Source organism: Glossina fuscipes, unplaced genomic scaffold (genome assembly GCF_014805625.2).
Source record: "Glossina fuscipes isolate IAEA_lab_2018 unplaced genomic scaffold, Yale_Gfus_2 224, whole genome shotgun sequence".
Classification (NCBI taxonomy): domain Eukaryota; kingdom Metazoa; phylum Arthropoda; class Insecta; order Diptera; family Glossinidae; genus Glossina; species Glossina fuscipes.
In genome coordinates this window covers 1,546,945-1,568,635 of record NW_023998567.1, presented here as the reverse complement: position 1 = coordinate 1,568,635, position 21,691 = coordinate 1,546,945, and the positions used below count along the sequence as shown (strand labels likewise).

Genomic DNA, 21,691 nt, shown 5'->3' with positions numbered 1-21,691 from the left:
GGGACGGGCATACCGACAGATGCACAGGTAAGCTTGAATCGATTCAGAAAAATGTTGGGTCTATCTTAAGCCTTTGTATCTTTTGGTTGTAGAAATATGCGCGAAACACCAAGCTTTCGTTATGCGTGACAAACGTGCAGTCAAAATAAAGTTGATTTTGTGTATTTGAATGTAGTTGAACGTGTACCTTGCATTGCGGACCCGTCATACATTTTCACAAAATTAGGCAAGACAAAGATGGCTCTTACCACTGCTGCACCAGGAATTCGTTTGGATGCGGCTTAACAGCACCCTTCAACGAGACGAAGCATTTTGGATTATCTTTCAACCTCGGGATAACATTCTACTGAAAGTTTCCTTGTCTTATGATGAAAGAACGCCAGAGTAAGGCCTCACTAGGATGTCCCCTGTAGCAAATGCTGCATCACCCACAAAATTGTAATGAATAAAATATTATAAATACATATGTATACGCAAAAATATGTACTTGTAGATATTAACCCGACACTACTCCATTCAGGCTATCCTTATATTTTCGGTTTATAAAACTTTCCTCGTTTTGTGCGGGCTTTCAAATATAAATGTGAGCTCCACATTCAGTCACTTCAATAAATATTAGGTATATTTATATCATTGTTACAGCACGTAAAAGCACGAAAAGCGCAACTAACGGTTACCTGTAAAAATTTCTTCTAAAATGTATTCAAAATAGTCTTTTGGCAGACGAAACTTTTGAAAAAATCTGTGTCTGGCGATATATTTATTTTAATTTACGTTATCGACAAATATATAAACCCACTTACTTACACATTTTCGGGTAACGTAACTCAATGTCTTTCTACGTCTTCAAAATGCAATTATATAAAACGACAAAAGCAAAAGGAAGGACAAATCACGATAAGTGACATTAAACTTGAAAATGATTAGCATTTGCACATGAAATATAAAGAAGAAAATTTCGATGAGAGAGAACAGACTATTAACAGTGGCAATAGTGCTGAGCAAGCGGCCAATGGCGAGGTCGATGAAGATTTAGTGCTCAATCGTAGAGCATTCAATAACAGCAAAAAGATGAAAAGAGACTACAATGACGAGGAGAAAAACGAGTATTTTGCCGATGCTACCGCAAACAGTACTGAAGGCATTACTCTGGATATGTATAACACACCCATAAGACAAAATCGAACACGTCGCGTTATAGCAAAAACCACAACGGCAACGCACAAAGTGTAATACAATGGTTAAAATCTGGTATGCTCATCTCGTCGGCGGAAACGTAGCTCTATTCAGTTATTTTGAATTCTTCAGCGCGGATGAATCTTCCGTAAATACAAATGCAATGTGAAATGCAGCGGCATCAAGATTACGCGTTAACTATCCCTGATATGATTTTATGTTTTTTGCTTTTTTATAAATACTTACACGTGCCATATTTAGTGTGTCATTAAATCATTTGTGTGAACCTTTAGAAGGTTTTCTATTTGCTCAATAGATGTGTAAAAAATTTTCATTGTAAAAAAAATATAAAAGTGAATTAGAAATTTTTTTTTTTCTGAGGGAAGCTGCTTAGTGGTCATCGGATCCAACTTCGGGGTCTCCCATTGAAAATCACGGGTTGGCGGAGAATAGGGTATTGTAAAAGTAGCCTAGGGCGTAACACGAGCCCTTTCGGCTAGGAGGTTGCGATGGTTCTTATATGGGTTAAGGCAAGTGTATTTATTTTAGTTGCCTCCAATCCTCTTAAAGTGGTAAGCAACTGTTGTCCTAAAATCAATAAAGTTCAGTTCTATAATTAAGGACACATAAGACTTACAAGTCCACTTTCTCTCGCTATTATCTGTCATTCTTGTATTGAAATCTAGTCTTTGACACACAGCTATTACTCGATATGTCGTTTAGCTTTGAATTAACAATTGTTGCATTAATTTTTATATTGTACTCACGGAGAACTCTCAAAATTTTCATTCAAGCGTTTCTCCAGGTATATTTTGAAATACCTTGCATTTTGATGATGACGCAGTACTCCAATTGGTGACTTCCTTTTTAATTTCAATTATTTGTTCGCACGGGTAAAATTTGTGTAAAATAAAGGAATTTATTTATTTATTTATTCATTTATACATGAAACTCAACTTTAGAAAATTACAGTCGAATTCAGATTGGATGATCGCCTAACTCCTGCGTAATACAAACTAGTAACAATTTGCAGCGCTTTACGGAAAAGAAAGATTATTAAAAGGTTGAATGGTTCCGCAGCGACAATGCGACTGCATCCTTGTGTGGATTTGATCATCAAATTCCCTGGTACCACCGGACACTTCTGAAGTTTCATAGACTTTAAGTCAAGCTGTTATATATTTGGAGCTCATTTGTATTATTCTATAAATGAAGCTTTTCCTTTGGTTTTTTTAGAATCTCGAATTTCTCGCTAACATCCTGTGTTTTGTTATTATAATGCTATCATTTGTGAATACGAATAATAATGTAGGTAATTTCATAAAAGGTAAAATCATACCCCGTTTCTTTTCCTTCTAAGTAACACTGGCGACACCTGTAAGACTACTCATATCAATTGTTAACGTTTAAATTATAATTGGGAATCTAATTTGTGAAAGCGGTTGGGAGACCAACACGGAATATGTTTCGTTAAATTCGGTGAAAATCCCGGAATATGGTTTGTGCCGCAACGACAGGTACGCGACGAAGGGTGGGTGTGTAGCGTAATATACTTCGAATGCACTTAGGTTTTCTGTTGCGAATGCGGAGCCTATTTGTCGAACTAGAGTCGTCTGGAGGTAAACTACTAATTGGCATTGTTTATTTGCCGCATGGCGATGTCTGCTCCCTGCGTGGTCGTTGACGTTTTAATCAAGTACGCTATGGGTGATTTCAATTGGAATTGATATAATCGTACGAAGTCATCCTTCACGTTTAACTTCTGTCAGCGGCCAAATATGTCGGTTGTTCACAATCCCTCTTCATACCCATTATAATTTAACATGCGGCTCTACCTCCCTATATGACTATTTCTTAATAGGCAATATGGAGCTATCAGCTTCTGGGCAATTCCAGGTGGCAGGTATCTCACACCATGCCTTTATCTATGTGGCTCTTAATACTTGCTTCCATACAGTGAGCAAATCTTCGGAAAGTTACGATTATAACGTAACGCATACTACTGCACTGAGATCCAGGACTGCCGCATGTGACTTTAATAGTATATACAATACTTCGGATGTGGATCATTAGATCAATATTTTGAATGGTCCCTTGGATCTAATTCATGGGATTATACCCAAAGTCAGACGCGAGGCTGCTGTCAATTGTTAGTCTTGGTTTAATTGTAGTGAAATGTTACCTTTCTCTACGGAATCTAGCTTACAAGGCGTATCTAGATGACAAGAATGATGATAATTGGAGGATCTATTGAGCAAAAAGGAATATTATAAACACACAAAATATATTATTATAAAATACACAAGAAATGCGTACGTGCTGACTTTCAGAGAGAGGTTCAAACAATAAACAGCTGTGGCGTAAATTACACCAACTTAGGTTCAACGATACTGAAGATATAAGTGTGGGTGCCGCTGAGGTGAATGATATTGATCATCATTCAATTAAACACTGCTAAATATTGGCCAGGCTTAAGTGACTATTACAAGCTGTTCTCCTTTGTGGTACAAACATGGGAAAACTTTTAGCGGCATTTGATAAAATTACATCTAATGTGTCAGGTGTGTGTGGTTTCTCTTTTAAGTTTTTGAAATTAATTTCTCCATGGATTGATGTTTATATATTATATATTATTATCCCTCGAACGGATTTGAATCTTGCCTATTTTCTCGAAGGTTTTTGAACATATAATTAAGGAAAAAATTATTTGACATCTTGACAATTTTTACTCTGCACTATTACGGATTCAATGCGACGTACGGTAATTGATAAGCATACCTCGGTTTTGTTATCAATGGATCTAAGTAAACCCCTCGATAGGGTGTCACGTGTACTTTTGATTTATAAACTCGTGAGGGACTTTTCGAATTCAGCTGCTGCTCTGGTACAATTCTATCTCTCGGATCGTTTACAATTTGCATCAGTGGGTGCTATTATGTCTGACCCGTTGAAGGTGCGCAATAGTGCGCCTCAGGGATTGATCTTGGCCCTCTGTACTTCACCGGGTGTATGAATGATTTCTTCTAGCTTTGTGTAAGGACTACGCATTTGCTGATGATTTGCAAATTTTATTTGCGTGAAATATTGATAATTTGGAGGGATATCAAGTTAAGATTGACTACCGTTTGGACTGGTTTTCTCGTTGAGCGACGGGAAATGAGGTGAATTGAGCTAAACCATTTGCGATATGCCGACCCGCAAATGTACATCTGCATTTTGACTTAAGGGCAGGTGGTGTCAATGTTGAAATGGCAAATGGCTTGAAATACTTGGCGGTGATTATCGATAATAAGTTATGCTTTGATGCTGACTCCCGGTGCTCTGGCACCAATTTCCTACTTAGCAAGTTTTATTCTTTGAATGTCCATATATCCATACAAGTCAAAATTAGAGCGGTGATTATGCCACATATAGTTTATGCTATAGAAGTTTATAGTTCCACGAAACCTTCAGAGCTGAGGAAATTAAGACTATTATGTAGATATGTATTTTCCTTGAAGCAGTATGAGGATATCTAAGATTATGTTCTAAGTTGTTCTTTCGCCAATTTTATTAAAGTTTGACTTCTCCTTAACGTCTACATTATATTATCCTGCCTCGGAAGTAGCGAGAATTTAGATGCTGTTATGTCACCTATAAACGTATATTTTTAACCTTCGCCGCTAATAATGAGATTAGCAAGTTACTTTGTACTGGAATGTTGTTGTGGTTGTAACGTGTGTTATTTCCTTTTCATACTACTTTAGTTACCTTCTTCTCCCGTCTCCTTTTTCTTTTATTTTTTTGATTGTCTTTACCTTCAATTTTCTTTTATTCTCCTTTAGATTGGTTAAGCACATTTTATATAATGGTACTTTATTATTGCACCTACGTTGTAATCTGTCATAATAGGGCTTATTGGCTTCGAGGTTACATAAGTTTCATTAAATAAATTACATAAATAAATATTTGTTTGCTTTGCCGTGGTTGAATTTTTTTCCTCTTTAGACAAATGGTCTCGACTGAGAACTCAATAATATTGCGTTCAAATCTCAAGTGCTTTAGAGTTTTCAATAAAGCCGATAGCCTTAGGAAGCTTGTGCTTTAAGAGCTTCGTCGTGGAATTTACTTCTCTGCCTAAAGAATTAATTAATTAATTTTTGGAATCCTGTGTTTCCACGGCAATTTGTTTCTTTTTGAAATTAAGTTTATCTTGGCACACAGAACATTGTCTGTTTTTTTTGAAGTGATTTTTACCCATATTTAGCCACTTTAAATTGTGTTAACTCCTTTTCTTGTTTATTTATGGCAACTTCTTATTTTTGCCGTTTTTATTTTTTAGGATTAACTCTTAAAAAAAACTGTTAAAAATCGTATTAAAAGTGAGCAAATGGATTTTGTGTTTGATAAATATGGGGTAATTGCACACTTTGTTAACCAAAATTTCGAATACTGTCCGTATTAGTGAGCTTGCTGCCAGTCATAAATTTAAATATTAAATAATATGGCACTCACAACAAAATTATAAAATGTTTTATTTTTATAAGGTCTACGTTTGCGAAGTGAAGACGTGTTTTGCAAAATACCTAAGATAAGGGCGGGCTTAAGGTTTGTTTTCTGTTCGAAATTAAAGGAACGCTCTTTATATTGTGAATTCTTTAGTCTGAATAATTCTGAACTCTGTACTCTAAATATCTCCAAATTATTATATAATGTAAAATAAGAGTTTTTACGCACACTGTTGGTCACGATAGGGACTTCCCATACAAGAATGTACATATGTACAATCTAAATACACATATGTTTATACTTAAAATATATTTCTGAACACAATGTGTTCTTTGCAAAGAGACTATAGGCACTCATTCATTGGAAGCATAAGCAATGCGTACAATCAATATAAACTTGAAGCATACTGTTTTTCTAGCAAAAGAAAGCCAATTGACATCAAAAATGTTAATACAAACATATAAAGTAAAATTTATTAAACACATAAACCAGTCGACAAAAGCACTTTACGGAGTTATGTCTAAAATAATAGTCAAAGTCTGAACCGCTATTGACAGATATATGGAAGTTAAAAGAAAGCGTAGCCCCGCATCAAATGAAGAGCGTCAAATACGAAGAACAGCATTTGGTTTTCTCTGTTGTGCTGCGGCGAGAATGAAAATGACTGTTTTAATGTAGGTAGTGTGAAGATTTAACGATTAGTCCCGCCGCTGAGTATACGTGAAAAGGAATTGAGCGATGGCGTTAACAGTTTAGCGAAGCTTATATGGCAGAAGAGACGTGATATCTCTTCGTGGATGTTCTATCGAGGAATGTAAGGTGCAGTCATACACAGAAGTGAACTATCAGAAAGGAGCTAAGTATCCCGTCATCAATAATAAACATTATTGCACATGCTGATTGAGAACTGCAAATAAGTTAAAAAAAATCGTACAAGCACTTCTCCGGAAGAAAATAAAATTTGGTTAAAACAAATTCAACAAAACACTCGATTTATAACTTATGATATCTACTGCACTGCACCGTAAAATCGGAATAGAGTCTACCTCAGTGAAAAATTTGGCCGTATAAGAGCTTACTGCACGCTACCTACAGTACGCATCGCAATTCGGCTTACACACAAAAAAATCACAACAACGCAAAAAAAATGTAGCACCTGCGGATGAAAATTCTTTCATTCATAGCAAGAGTGTAGAATATGAAATAAGAAATGCTCCAAAATTAAAGTGCGACTGTACAGTCTTTATTGAGCAAAAAACGAATAATTCTTGTAAATGTTTTATTGACGTTAATATCAAGACAATCTTGGATTCGCGATGTGGTGGTATTAGTCTTTACGTCAAGGACGATTTAAAAGTCAATGTTGTATTTAACACGAATATTGTTATATTGTTGCTGCCAATAATTAAAAATGCCTTATTGTTTGTATGTACAATCCGAATAAAAACTACAGCATAGTCGATTTCTTTCACAAACTACGTATAAGAATTTTCCACTTATTATCAAAACATATTTATTCGCCCTACTTTCTTTGATCGAAACTGTAATGCATTTCCGTTAGACGTTTTTTGCGTTTCTCATATTTCTGCAGCTTTACACAGTGATCAGTATCCTTTAGGACCTTCTTCTGGTCACGAGGTATAGTTTATAGCATAATATTTAGTATAAAATTTACATATTATATCTATTGCATAATATTCAAATATCGGGCAATAACTATGAACAGTGTTTTACCTATGGGGTTTCAAATTTGTTCAACTTAAATCGGATTCCCAGTGCCTCTAATCTATGTTGGGAAGGTAGGAAATATTTACGCAAATTCAGCGACCTAGGTCTCTTTTCTTACCTTGAATATTTCAAAATTGTACAAAGATTATGTTCCAATAAGGAGGTGCAAAATTAGCTCCAAAAAACGTGGTTTGCAATTGATTGTATATAGATCGCGGTAAAGCCTACGAAATCTAAAAGGATTGTCCGGGCATTACAAGTTGATCAGTTTTTTGTAAACATCACAATAACATACCCATTATGCTAAAAAATTGCGTAATGTTATTCTATCTAATGGATTGTGGAAACGTCTGCAACAAATTGGGGTTCTCACGCCTGTGAAATTGGTTTCGATGATCTAAATGAATATTTTTTAAAACATAATACCACATGCATTCTTTGCCTTAATTCCTTTAATCGTGACATATCGTATATGCTGGTGACGCACAAAAATATTTTACAGCGCCGTTAGATCTTGTTGAGGACTTTGTCAAATAATTAAATCGTAATGTATGCAATATTATCCCTTGAGTCAATGGAAACAATCAACGTTTATGTTAAACAAAAAGTGTTGCTATATCACTCAATGCACTGGATCTTGCTTGTCTACTTAGACTAGTAATGACTAGTACTGAGGTTGAAATTGTCAGTCTTGTTTCCAATCTTGGGTTCAAGCTTAATTCTTGATCACGTCAATTAGAAAATAGAGTATACAACTAGTGAAACTAAGCCGAATCTCATTAAATGCTTCATAGTGCTTCTCATATATTAAAGCGCTAACGTATACGGACGATTACAGTCCCAAAAACAAATCACCGCCATAAGTGGGTATACTAGATGCGTGCTTAACAAGAGGAAGCATATATTTCAATTGTCATTGACAATTCTCGAATTAGATTTGAATTCATACCTAGAGGCACGAATTCTTGTTTTTATTCGCAAGATTACTTGTACGCGCCGCGTCAAGTCTCTACGACAAGTTGATGTTTGCTAGATCTAAAAGAACTATGAATCTTATTTTGCGAGAACATGTCTATTCCACGCCTTCAAGGCTGTTCTTTGTTAACGCTGCCAAGATATGGAATAATCTCTCTTATAATGTAAAATCTACTGTAAATGCCTCTCATGCTCCTCTCTTCTTTTTTATTACTTGTAATTTTCTACTTTCTATGTTGATATTTAAAGTTTTAAGCTATGGTAATCCCTTAAGATTTCTGTTTATTGAAATAGTTAAAAGCGGTCCGAAGTCTTGTATCCTACAGTAACGTTAATCGATTGGATTGTAGGAGACTGCCAGCCCTATTAGATTGTTCATTGTTCTAAATAAAACCAAATATATATACATAAAAACACACTTATTAACTTCGACCTACATTAAGAGTGGTCCTTGCTTATAAAGAAAAGTAGCATATATTTTTTTGTAGTGAATGTAAAAATCAAATACGATATATATACGATCAACAAATCAATACAAAATCAACAACAAGTAAATAAGTTTGATTCGAGCTCAATCTTGTATATCGACCACCGTTATTTTAAATCAAAATATTCTCAACTCATTTTTACAATTTTGAAATAACACTGTTCACAAATATACTTTTTTAGAAAATTTTTTTGTTTTAGCACAAATTAAAATAATTTATACCTCTAATTCTGACAAAGTCTGACAGAAATTTATGTATAGAGCAACAAGTATAATTGAGAGATTTATGCCGTATGTTAGTGACTTGCTCTATTGCTACTTAGCCGTTAATAATGAACGAAATTCTTCATTTAAATCAAACCCCTTAGTTGTGGTAGCCGTACCCGACATATCTTCTATGAATAGATGGGAAATTGATTTTTATTCCTAATTCCAATTTAACTTTTCGTATATTTATGAACTGAATCTTCACTGTGCACTAAGTTTGATATGGTTAAATGCATGTATATGAAAATGAATGGTTTTTGTTTTATAAGTATGTAATATCGATTTCCTTATTATTTTTTTTGCACGGCTTATATATATGTTGTATTTTCATACATCAAATTTATCATACGTCGCATGTATTTTTAACACGGTATTTCTTGCACGAATTTCTAAGAAATGCATCTACCGTATAAAAAAAGACTTGCGTGTATAAAATTGCTTAAGGCTGCATTTTATGAATGGTAAGCCCACTTAATCGCTTTTGAAAATAGAGCTATTCCCAGTTTCCTTTGATTGACGTAATCGATTCTTAACAGCAACTTGTTTGCAATAACTTCGAGATCCTTTCCCAAAATTGAACCTAATACCTTAGCTTTTATGATATCCACCTTCGGTACTCATCAAGAATATGTTCTTTATATATACTTTCTGAAATGTTCTTTTGTGCGTTGCAAACGTTTGGACAAAATGAATATACCCTTTTTGTCCAATGGTGGTTCGTGAATTGTGGAGTTGTTTGCGTAGGATTAGAAAACAGAGATTTGCTGGTTTCAGTAGAAGACTGAAGAAATTCCATTGGTTTTTTGGCAGTCATGGCTAAGTAAATAATATATCCATACGCATTCATATATTCTAATTATGATTTTTATTTTTCTATATAATTCTTGTCTACAACTATAATTTCTACTACTATAATTTATGTTTCTGTAGCACTATTGCTTTGCTCTGTTTTATTTTACTTTATTCTTGTTACTTTAACTTATGCAAACATTGCATGTTTCTAGTAATAGAAAGTTTTACTCTAATTCTTATAATATAGTTTAACACAATCTACTATCACCTAAATTAGCAAATAACCTCGATCTATAATATGCAAGAGCGTAAGCAAAAATAAGTTACGACGTAAGTTACCGTTGTCCATTGCAAAATTGATTTTTTTCTTGCATATATAAGTTTGTGCTCATTATGGTACTTCACTGTAATTTTGTTTCCTTCTTCAGTGTGGCATCGTAATACTGTCATATGCTTTTATGCCTTAGCGGATTCCATGATTGAAATTCGTCCAAGTTCCACTGGAACATTGCTTGATCTGCTAAGAAATCTCCGCAAGCAAATATAAACAAGCTTAACTTTTGTCATTTGAACACCTATCTTCTTAAGTTTTTTTCTTTCATTTTTAAAGCTCAAATGTGTTCTTAATGTTGTAATGTTATTCGTTTTCTATGCCATCATTAACCGAGAAAGAACAAAAAAGGTATCAAGTTTTTTTTTATTTACTGAAGGTTCATTTATTTCCTCGTCGAAGGAGCAAATTCACTTTATTCACCAAAATATTCAAGCATACAGCTAATGATATCATATATTTTCGTGCTGTTAAACGTTTAATGGAAAAACATGAGAGGTTTGTAGGCCGTGAAAACCATATAACTAGAGCAGTTTCGTGAAATAAAACAAATGTGAGTGTGGAAAATATGTGGCGTCCTAATAAAAATTTTGTACCTCAAAATTTTGGGCTAATTGTGACGGACTCAACGTCAAGATTGCAAACGAAGGTATGCCACCTTTCATAATGAGTAAGTAGCCAACAGACTGGACTAAAGTGCTTAGACTTTGTACACTCATATGTTGCCGCGAGTTTCCTATCCATTTAATGTTTTGCAATTGGATAAAATGATATTCATCCCGAATATGTTAAGATTACTTTTTTACTTCTTTGACTATATACAACGCATATTTTCTATTCCACGACTTCTTCCATCTGCTTTTGTTTTATTTCCCAAAGCATTTCAAAACCCTTAGATTTCTGTTGTAAGCTACGCATTGCAACGTAACTTGCAATTAGAACGACGGCTTCGTATCTTCCAGTTATGCTGTAGAATTGCGAATTCTTTGGCGGTTGTTTTACTGATAATGCCTTATCTTAACTTTTTAAGAAAAGATAATATATTATTATTACTATTGTAATAATCAAATTAGTCATAGAAGTAAATCTGCGCGTGCGTTGTAGTCGCTTTTTAATTCTAGGAAGCGGGGCAACGATTTCTATAAACTCTTCACGGAGACGAGAAATAGTTTCTCAATTTTGAACAAAAATCTTGGCTCCTTGTGTGCTAAGTTCGAAAAAATGAAGACTACGTTCGATGAGTATCGTGTTGTTCAGCACTCATCTTCTTCTCCAGCTGGTTGGCGTGTGGTTTGACATTCACTGAAACTTGGTTAAACCCTGACCTACATTCGTCGAAACTTTTCCATAATTCGTTCCAGGTTTTCAGAAAAGACTGACAATTAGACAATTAAGTATTGCAGGAATACAAAAAAAAAACCTTTCAAAAAATTTTCGAAAAGAATGCTTGCGACTATTTCGCTTATTTAGCTGCAAGTCATAGATATAATTTCCTCAATCACCAATATTATTGTAAATACCTTCAGTTTATAAAGTCCTCACTGTTAGCTAATCCTAAATACATTTTTTAGTTTGTTAACTCAAGGGAAAAGTCTCCACAAATCTCTCGCATATTTCTTTCAATGGCTCTGAGTCCTCGGATGATATTGCAACCTCAAATCTCTTTGCTGAATTCTTCCGATGAAATTTTCCGACTTATAATTCCGATTTAACTGCAAGCTAACCTTTTCCGGTAACTAATTCGGTTTCAATTCCCAATTTGGCCATTTCGGGAAGAGACGTTTTAGAGGGGTTGAGCTCTCTAAAGTATAGTTGTGCGCCTGGACCCGATGGAATTCCATCTTGTGTACTTAAATCATTGGTTCTCGAGCAATGTGTTGTTATCTCAAAGATTTTCAACCAGTCCTTGAATTTAGGTCTTTTCCCTTTGGGTTGTGGAAGAGTAGTCTCCTAATTCTTATTCACAAAAGTGGAAGTAGATAACTCGTTGAAACTACAGAGGCATTGCCAAGTTGGTTGTCTTACCTAAACAGTTCGAGTCTTTGTCATCAAATCGTATATTTCTCCATTTCAACATGGTTTTCAATAGGTTTGGTCTATGGTCACCAATCTATTAGAATTTACTAGTCATGTTTTCAAGGCCTTTTCTAGTGGTTCTCCCACTGACGTCATGTACACTGATTTTAGTAAAGCGTTTGATTTGGTTAAACATAACTTACTGATCTTCAAACTCCAAGTCTATGGTTTCCCTTCTTATTTAGTGAAATGGGTAAGCTCTTATCTGCATAATAGATCATTCAGGGTTTTGTTTAACTTCATCACCATATAACGTCCGCGTGATGTCTGGCGTACCTCGAGGCAGCCACTTAGGATCGATTTAACTTATACATGAATGGCCTGGCCTCGGTGATTAAATCCAGCCAGATCTTATGGTATGTTGATGACGTGAAACTGTTTTCTTCCATAGAATCGCAATCACGTCAGTTTCAAATTGACTTAAATAATTTGGTTGCACGATGCTTCTTGAATTTTATGAAACTAAATCTAAATAAGTATAAGAAGGTTTTTTTCTCAAGAACTCAGTGTTTCATTGATTCGCACAAGTTGGAGGACGTCGATTCGTTCACAGATTTAGGCTTTCTATTTGATCAACGGTTACGTTTTAACTAGCAGTAAGAACTCTAGTTGAGGAAAGTTTGGTCCACGCTTGGTTTTATAAAGAGGTAGTCTGAAGAGCTTGATGATCCCTGCATTAAGAAAAGGCTGTACATGTGTTTGGTTAGATCAATACTTGAGTATGCCTCTGTTGTGTCTCCTTCCTATAGGTGCTGTGTAGTTTCAATTGAATCTGTTCAAAAACAGTTCTTGCTGTTTGTACTTAGAAATTTGAGTTGGAACCCGATTGCTTCTCTTCCCCCATATGAAAATAGGTTGCTTCTGTTATCCTTGCCATCACTTGAAAAACGTATATTTATTCTTGGCATTTCCTTCTTAATCAAAGTAATAAATAGTACTATAGACTCCCCCGCATTACTTGGTTAGATAAACTTCAATGTCTGTAAGCGCTTCTCTAATTTTATACTTATTAGGCTTAGTCAATGTAAATACAATTATGAGCTGTTTAGTCCGCTCAGAGTTGTTTGCAGGAAATAAATGAGATCTATCACTCATTCTTAATATCGGGTTCTTTAATGTCTATTAAAGCAACTTTGCCTAATACGGGCGATTTACCTATGTCGTACTTAAACTAACGTTTCATTCTTAATATCTCATTTCTTATTTTAAGTAATATTGTGTTGTTAAGGTAGTCGGTTGCCAAGGTTATGCATGTTTGCGATCGTTTAGGGGTTCATTTGCAACCTGGATCTGTTCTTGCTGCGGGTGTGCTTTTGCGCTAGCTGTATACATGTTGTTTTCTTTCTTATTTATTTATACATGAATTATTATTTTAAGTTACTTTGTTCTTTCTTATCTTCCTATATATTGAATACTAGTTTTTAAAGTAATTAGTCTAAGATTTACTATTAAGATTCATTTGAATTCGACTGTTAATTTAGCTTAGTTGAATTTCATGTATAAATAAATAAATAAATAATAATAAATAATAAGTCTGTGGTTACTGGTTTTATTAAAAATGTACCGCCTTTGAGATTTGAACCCACGTTAGTTGAGTTATTAGACGAGATATTTAGCCTGCTTAGCCACTATGGCGAATAATGTATTATTCTCACGTACTGTTATGTATGCCTTCGATCACATTGCCAGCAAGAGAGTTACCACCAGATACCACTTCCATAATACGCTTCAAAATACCACTAGCAGAATAGTATTCAAAAAATTAATTATATCTCATTTTGGACATAGTTGAGGTTTGTCAAAGTTCGGTTCAAACTTAATAATAATCGGTGGTCGCTGTTGATATCTGTTGTTCGCTGTTGATGACATGTGGCGTATATCTGATGATGAAGAGGATGATGAAACTTGAGAACACAATTTTATTCGTGGTTATCCCGTGGCAAAATTACAAATTTTCAAACAGCATCAATGGCAAGCCACATGTAGGTAATTTTTATCTTGAGGCTATGCGTATAAAAATCACCACTTCCATCAATCAAGTGAATCCAACAGTGTTCTTTTCCACCTTTAATTTGAGCGAAAGTTTACCATTGTCTAAACCTAGTTATCTGACGTCACAAAAACACACTTCCCAGCCTTCAAATGTTCTTCACCGTTGTTTTTTTTTTATAAACAAAAGAACAAAATTGCGAAGCTTTTCTAAATTATAATTTCGATTTTTTTTTCTTCTGACACCGCCAATATTAGTTGAGCTTTTGTTAACTCTTTTTTTTTCTCAACTGCTTTCAATTGTTTACATTTTTTTGCTTTCGATTTATCAAATTATACTTCTCCAAAGCTTTTTCTTTTCTTTTTTTTTTGCTTCTATTGAATTATTATTATTATTTTTTGCTTCTATTGAATTATAATTGCCCTATTTGCTCAGTGAAGGCAAGGTAACAAATATAAGCAAAAAAACACGCTTTAGAAACACTCCTTTTTTTCTTTTATTCAGAAAGAAACATAGCAAAACAATCCACAAAAACTTCTCATCTCGTGTTTAATTTCTTGTAAATATGATCGACTATTCGTTCTTTTTTTTTTTCTTATCTATTTACGTGGCACGAAACAGCTTTTATATGCTTTATCTGAACATTTTTAAACAATTATTCTTTGCTGTTTGTTGATTAAGGTAACCAATTTTTCTTTTCCCCCTTTTTCCCTTACAAATGATTTACTTAAAGAAAGGAATTTGTATACCCTTCACTTCGTTTTCCTTGCACAATTCCTTCTTGCTTTCACTTGTTTTTCACGCTATTGATTGATTATTTTGGAGAATTTTGTAGGTTTGCAAAACTTAAAGAAAAGGAAAAGCAATAATCCCAGTTAGGCTTTTTTTTTGTTTCCACTTTTACGTAATTGGTTTTCATTTTTGTTATTTATTTTGAACGTGTTTTTTTTTTCTTTTTGAGTAACTACTTTGCTTTTGCATGTGAGTGTAGGGCTTTTATTCTTCATAAATGCAGAGATTACAACTAATAAAAACAGAACTATTGAAAATTTCGGCAAGGCTCTCAATAAAAATTTATGGTTTGAATCCTTGTTGCGAAATATTACTAGTTTAAGCAATTATTAACATTACGAGGAACTTTTTATGTCACCGTCGAGTTTCTTAGCAACTACCTGGAGTTTTGATTCCTTAAGTGAGCATATTTTCCTCTTGCGAAATCACTTCTACACACTTTCCCAAATCTAATATTTTCAATTTTTTTTACAGTATATTTCTGTATATCTTTAATTTATTCAGTTTTGATTTTAAAGGAACTTCATACAAATCCCGAAAGAAAATATTTTTTTTTCAAAATTGTTGTCGTAATGAATCTCTAATCATCGCTTGACGATGTACGATCTTCTCTCCACTGTTTCTTCCTACTGTTAATTTTATAATCCGTGTGTGGGCACATCAAATTTATTAGCACTAGCCAAGTAAAAAAATATACAGAAGAAAAAACGTTGTTATTGTCGCTTTTGTTGCTTTACTTTAAGGTTTTAATTAAAATTTATCCTTTTTTTTGAATTTCGATGTTTTCCGAGTTAATTTATTTCAAATTTCAATTGCATAAAATTTTTCTTTCGCGTATTTTTCTATTTATTTCTTTTCTTTTGATATTTTTAATGGTCAACTTTCAGTCTGAGCTCATATTTCAAAAAAAGAAAAAACAGCCAGAGCTCAGCCATACAATCAAAAAACAATAGAAAAGCAAGCGCACTCGTTGACGTCTACACTTCATCTCTCCCAGAACCAAACTCAACTTAAAACTATCCCCTCACATGATTTTTTCCTTTTTTTCTTTTCTTTCTCCTTTTTTTGTTTGCATCGCTACATAGCGGCTAGCCGCTACTCTTGCAAAAAAAAAGGGAAAAAACCGCAAAATCACGCGATTTCGCATAACAGGATGCCGTTACTGCAATGTCTTTGGCTGACACGGACCGACCGACACCCTACCCTAAGTCTGTTCGCGGACGTCTATAGCTTACATCAAAAATAGAGGAGAGAGTGCTCTTCCTTGAGGGCAACCTTTAGTGGCCCTAATAGTTATTGACGTCCCTGACATCCCAATCATGTTCGCATTATGTACATTCTCTCAATAGCACCGTTATCCAAAGCTACCTCAACGAAGGAGGAGATGGTGTCTCTAAGTTTTACGTTATATACAAAGAGGAATTAAAGAATGAAGGTTTAGTATTACTGGAGTTAATGTAAACCACATTATCTGCCATTCAATAGTTAACCGTTGCTAATGATTCGTTAATATTGTTTTCGAACGAATGCAAATTAATTGCATTATCCCTATGTCTGCGTACGCAAAAACGTGAAATCGTTACGAATCAAATCCCTAAGATTATTTGCGACGAGATTGAATAGTAGAAGCCTTAAAATTGAACCTTGTAGTACACCAGAAGTAGTCTCAGTGAGCAAGGAGTTAAAGACATTTACGGAAACAGGCTGTTTACGACCTGAAATATACGACCATATAAGCTTACAAGCACTTCCAGGAAAGTTGAATTTATCACACAATTTGTTAATAAAGGCCTGTGCACGAGACTCTATCAAGTAGTTTCCTTAGATCACATTAACATTGATATTAAAGTTTCGGAGTGCAACATATAGGCCGAAAGCTGAACTGGATTTCGACATTACGGTTACACAAGAATGAATCATGTTATTCCATCAAGATAATTCTGTAACTTTGGAGAGGCAGATAGGGATACCAATCGGTCGAAAATTATCTTGTGAAAAAGATTACACTCGTTACAATCTCTCTAAAGCGTTATCTGCACATGCCAAAAAGGAAAGGATTTTGTCGATTTTGCACAAAAATTTTATTATTAGCATCTACATCTGCTTTATTAGGATCATTACTAGTATATCCCATGATTACGGAGCATGTGCCACATTTGTTTAAAATTAACATTTTCGAAAAAATCAGCACACGCAACTTACAATAGTATCGCCAACTAATAATAGCAAGGGATCGAAGATATTGTTCATAAGGAGATGTCACGTAAATTGGGCCACTTAAGATATCGCTACTTCACGAATATTTAGAATCGGGTATAAGACGAAGGATGTTGTGCTGTATATTGGTTAGAAAGTCAAGTTGAAAGTCCACTCAATGTGGAAAATATAATGGACTAAAGTCAATTCCTGGTAAATGACTCATGACTGCGTTAACAATGTACGTGTTAAAATTTTATAACAAACTTCATGTCCAACTCTGATGACATCGACCAAAAGTGATAATCAGATTATCGCGAGAAAGCAGGGGCAACAGCTTGATAATATTGTAGAGAAGCGAGATTCGCACTTATGAAAAAGTAATGGATAAGTGAAGTAGGTCTTTGCCGAATATTAAAATTAGTCGGTGAACAATTATGTCTACAACAGAGCACACCTTCAGAGCACATGCGGCTCGTACGTTAAAGGCTTTATCAGGGTGCAATAAATCGCAAATATATGTCCTCTGGCCAAATCGACATCGACCACCAATTTATTATTCTTTGCTGACTTTCGACACTGGCCGGTCATTGACCGATAAATTATAACCAACAGCGGCGTCGAAAACGTAGTCCATTAGCCAAGTTTGACTTACGGTAAAAATATTAAACATATTGCCCTCGAGAAGATTACCAAGCTCAACCTGTTTCGTGGATTTATTAGAGCGATTAATAATCTGGAAGTTCAGATGGGCAATGTTAAGATTAAGACCACCATACTTAAGGCAGTTCGGAAATTTTCGGTAGGACCGAAAATCAGCACAGCGATATGACAACTCGCGAACCTTACCTTGTTAATTTTTATTTCCTGCGTTCCGGTACATTTTGGCTGTCGCACCACAACTGTAAGATCGACTGTGTTGAGCATCGCGCTTTTATAGTTGCCATCGCGATCGCTGTAACGTTTCAATATTGCTTAAAGCTCTAAAGATGCTTTAGCAGTATGGATGCTTTCAATAGGTAACAAAACATTATATGACTATGAGTGACTCTTAAGCCTTAATAAAGGCGTAACTGGTAATAATTCAATTGATATATAAAAACAAGTGCATGTGTAGGTATAGGATTATAAGCATATGTACAAAAAAAATTGAACAACCAATAAATATGAGAATAGAAAAGTATTAGTAACTGAATACATACAGAAATAAGGGTAGGTTTAAACATTTTGGGAAGTATAAGAATATTTATAAAATATGAGATTATTACGTTAACACTTGAACATAAGATTATTAAATATATACATAATGTTTTTTTCAATAGCAAGCAAGGTACTCAGAAATAAATTGCATGTTTATAGGAAAACAAAGTATATGTTTATAATGAGCAAAACGCCTGTTTGTAGGCAACGAAGAAAAACATAGTAGGAGTATTTACAAAGAACTAAGGCACAATTCAATGCTTGCTACGAAAGACATATATAATGGCATATAATGAGAAGAAACAAAGCGTATGTTTAGACGTCTACTTATTGCCACTACACTTCAAATGAAGAATCAGAAGAGATGATAAAGTGATTTTAAAGACGTTAGTGAGCTTGGGGCTACATTTTATTCGTGATTTTACACATTTATTTGGTAATGGTAATTCTTAACTGGTCTCATTCACATAAAATCTTGTATAAACGATCCTTAAGAGACATTACCTATGAACAATATCTTGGTGCTATTGACTGACGAATGTATTTCAAGTTGCGTAATAGGATGAAGTATTTAATGAGAAAGGAAAGGAATCAAGTGTATTCTAACGTCTTCGAAAATGCTACTTCTAAACAAATGTGGCGCATGTTCCCCAAATCAGATATAGTACTGAGGTAGAAATAAACGCTGTTAATGAACTTTGTGTTAAAAATCAACTAAATTCCCCTTCTTTTTTCCATGTGCGGATAATACTTTTCCACTTTAGAGAGACTGTGTTCGTCGTTTGATCCTTGGCGTTTTAATTTTTTTCGTGCCCCACGTTGGGCGCAATTTTAATATAAAGAACACAATCTGTCAATTCTTTTACTGTAAAAGTGTCGACCCACGTGGTATTTACAAGCTAGCTAGTTCAGAAAAAATGGGACTTCAAATTTTATCCTACAGTTGGGTTCATCAAAGCATCGGACGGGGCGATCAACAGCGGCACTCCGTATCCTGTTCTACCTACTGTCTCCATCGTCCCATGATTTGCTTTCTTCTAATTAAAAGAAAAAGACAAATTTAATTTTTTTTTACTTTAACAGAACCTTTGGAATATGTTTATTCAATAATAAAAAAAGGGACGACTCTGCTGAACGTTCAGAAATATAAAACGATGGATATGTAATCTTAAAATAATAGTATATTACATATTTTCATTTATATAATGTTCAATGTTTTAAGAACTTCTGATATTTTTCGTATTTAACAAACAACAACACAAAATTCTGGAATGAAAGCAAAGAAGAGATGATGATGGTTGCGCTGCGATAGATATTGTTTATGCTGATGTAGATGCTATAGTTGATTTTTATATTGTACAGGCTGCTATTGTTACTGCAACTTTATAAGGACTAAATTATTACCAGATACGATGATGTATTATTAATTCGCATAATTATTACATGCATTCCAATGGTTAGAAGTTAATTTAGTGACAAAATCTGTTTTAATATCATTGTCGGTACGCGCACACAATCATATATAATTACTATTAATTTTCAGTTTATTTCGACTAGGAACTATTCGATTTTCGCTTCTCTCTTTTAATTAAAATGTGGCAATTAAGTAGATTCTATACATATTTATAATTTGATATCACTTTTTACCATGTGCCGTCATGCACAAGCCTTCAGGTATATTGTTACTAGTAAATGAAATTGTACGAAATGTTCTTTAAGTGGATTGGAGTTTATTACAATTATGGACTTTTCTTAGATAATATTTTCCATTGGCATTTCATATTATACACAATTTTTTTAATATAATTGGTATACGCTCGTTTATGCATGTCTCTTTTTCCTGCATACATCGAAATTTATCACAAATCGAAAAAAGCAAGCTGTACATTTTTTGCTCGTATAAAAACAAATTTTGTCAACATTCGTACATTACTTTTTTGCTCCTATTTTTTTACATTTTGTATTTATAAGTTACTAATTAATAATTGTTTATTTTCACGCATATGTTTATGAAATGTTTTGAACAATGTTTCTTTTGCCCATCGTTATAAGCGGATTTTATAAAGTGTCATTAAAAGGTATCCTTTTATTTTATTTATTTATTTATTATCTGTATATTTTGTAAATAAATTTACAGTCTGGGTTTAAAGGCTTACAGCATATGCCGACAACTCTATCGCACTCGAGATTTAAAGCCTCGACAATTCCAGCTTAATTCTTAGTCGCGATGCTTTCCCTATTCGTCTACTCATGCGGACCACATATTCTCCTTCATTCTCTTTAAAATTCTCCATTCCGAATTACCTAACATTTATTTCGCTTATCTATCTCTTCAAAATCATGCGGTTTCGAAATCCCAGCCTTTTAATAGAGCAACTACAGATTTTCAGATCAAGTATCCGCCTGAGTGGCCGAATAAGCAAGAGTCTCGACTAGCAACTCAATAGTCGTGGGTTCAAACCTCAAGTGCGGTAGAGTTTTTTAATAAAAAAGCCGATAGCCCTAGATGCTGGTGCTTTAAGACTTTAGTCTTAGAATTTATTCTCTGGCTAAATTTATAATAATAATAATAATAATAATAAGATCAAGTAAAAGCCCTTTCATGTTAACCTACTGTTATGGAAATCCCAAATCCAGTTCATTCCAACTAATTAATTTTCTCAAATAATAAATCCCCTAAAGAGGGAAAAACCAAATGCATATTCGCATGCAAAGCCAAGGTCAGGCGCGTCATGCAGCTGCCGTCCGAGAAAAACGAGTAGCGGAAAAGGTGAACAGATTAAAAATGAAGCCATGAACTTAGGTAACAGTAACATGCTTGCAAAAATGTATATAAATACAAATGCGGAAAGCAGATCGAGTAGAAAAAGAATATTTGAGTTGAGCAGTCGAAAGTATTGTCAAAAATAGATTGTGAATAATCCTACTCGTAAGGAATATAATTGTAAATAAAAGAACTTTGAAGTGTATTTCTCTTGAAAAAAATATCCACGATCTAGTTGTACAAGTCCTATCTTAGAAAAGTGAAATTTTTTTAACAGTATTTTTAACTCATCAGCAGCAGAAGAATCTTGGAGGTCGATGTTGGAATGCATTGTTAACGAATCTGAAATCCTTTGATGATTTCTTGTATACTGTAATAAAATAGGAGAGGAGATGAGAGATGATTTCTGTGGTACTGAGTACAGTACGG

At 34.2% G+C, this 21,691-nt stretch overlaps 1 protein-coding gene across 1 annotated transcript in view; it reads left to right on the top strand.

Moving 5' to 3' along the window:
* Positions 1 to 936: 936 nt before the first annotated feature.
* LOC119642492 (odorant receptor 42a-like) overlaps positions 937 to 21,691 on the top strand; it is a 47,943-nt gene continuing 27,188 nt past the window's right edge. The window contains exon 1 of the mRNA XM_038041634.1: positions 937 to 1,229. Within this exon, the coding sequence (XP_037897562.1) occupies positions 937 to 1,229 (293 nt within the window). The remainder of the gene's footprint in view (positions 1,230 to 21,691) is intronic.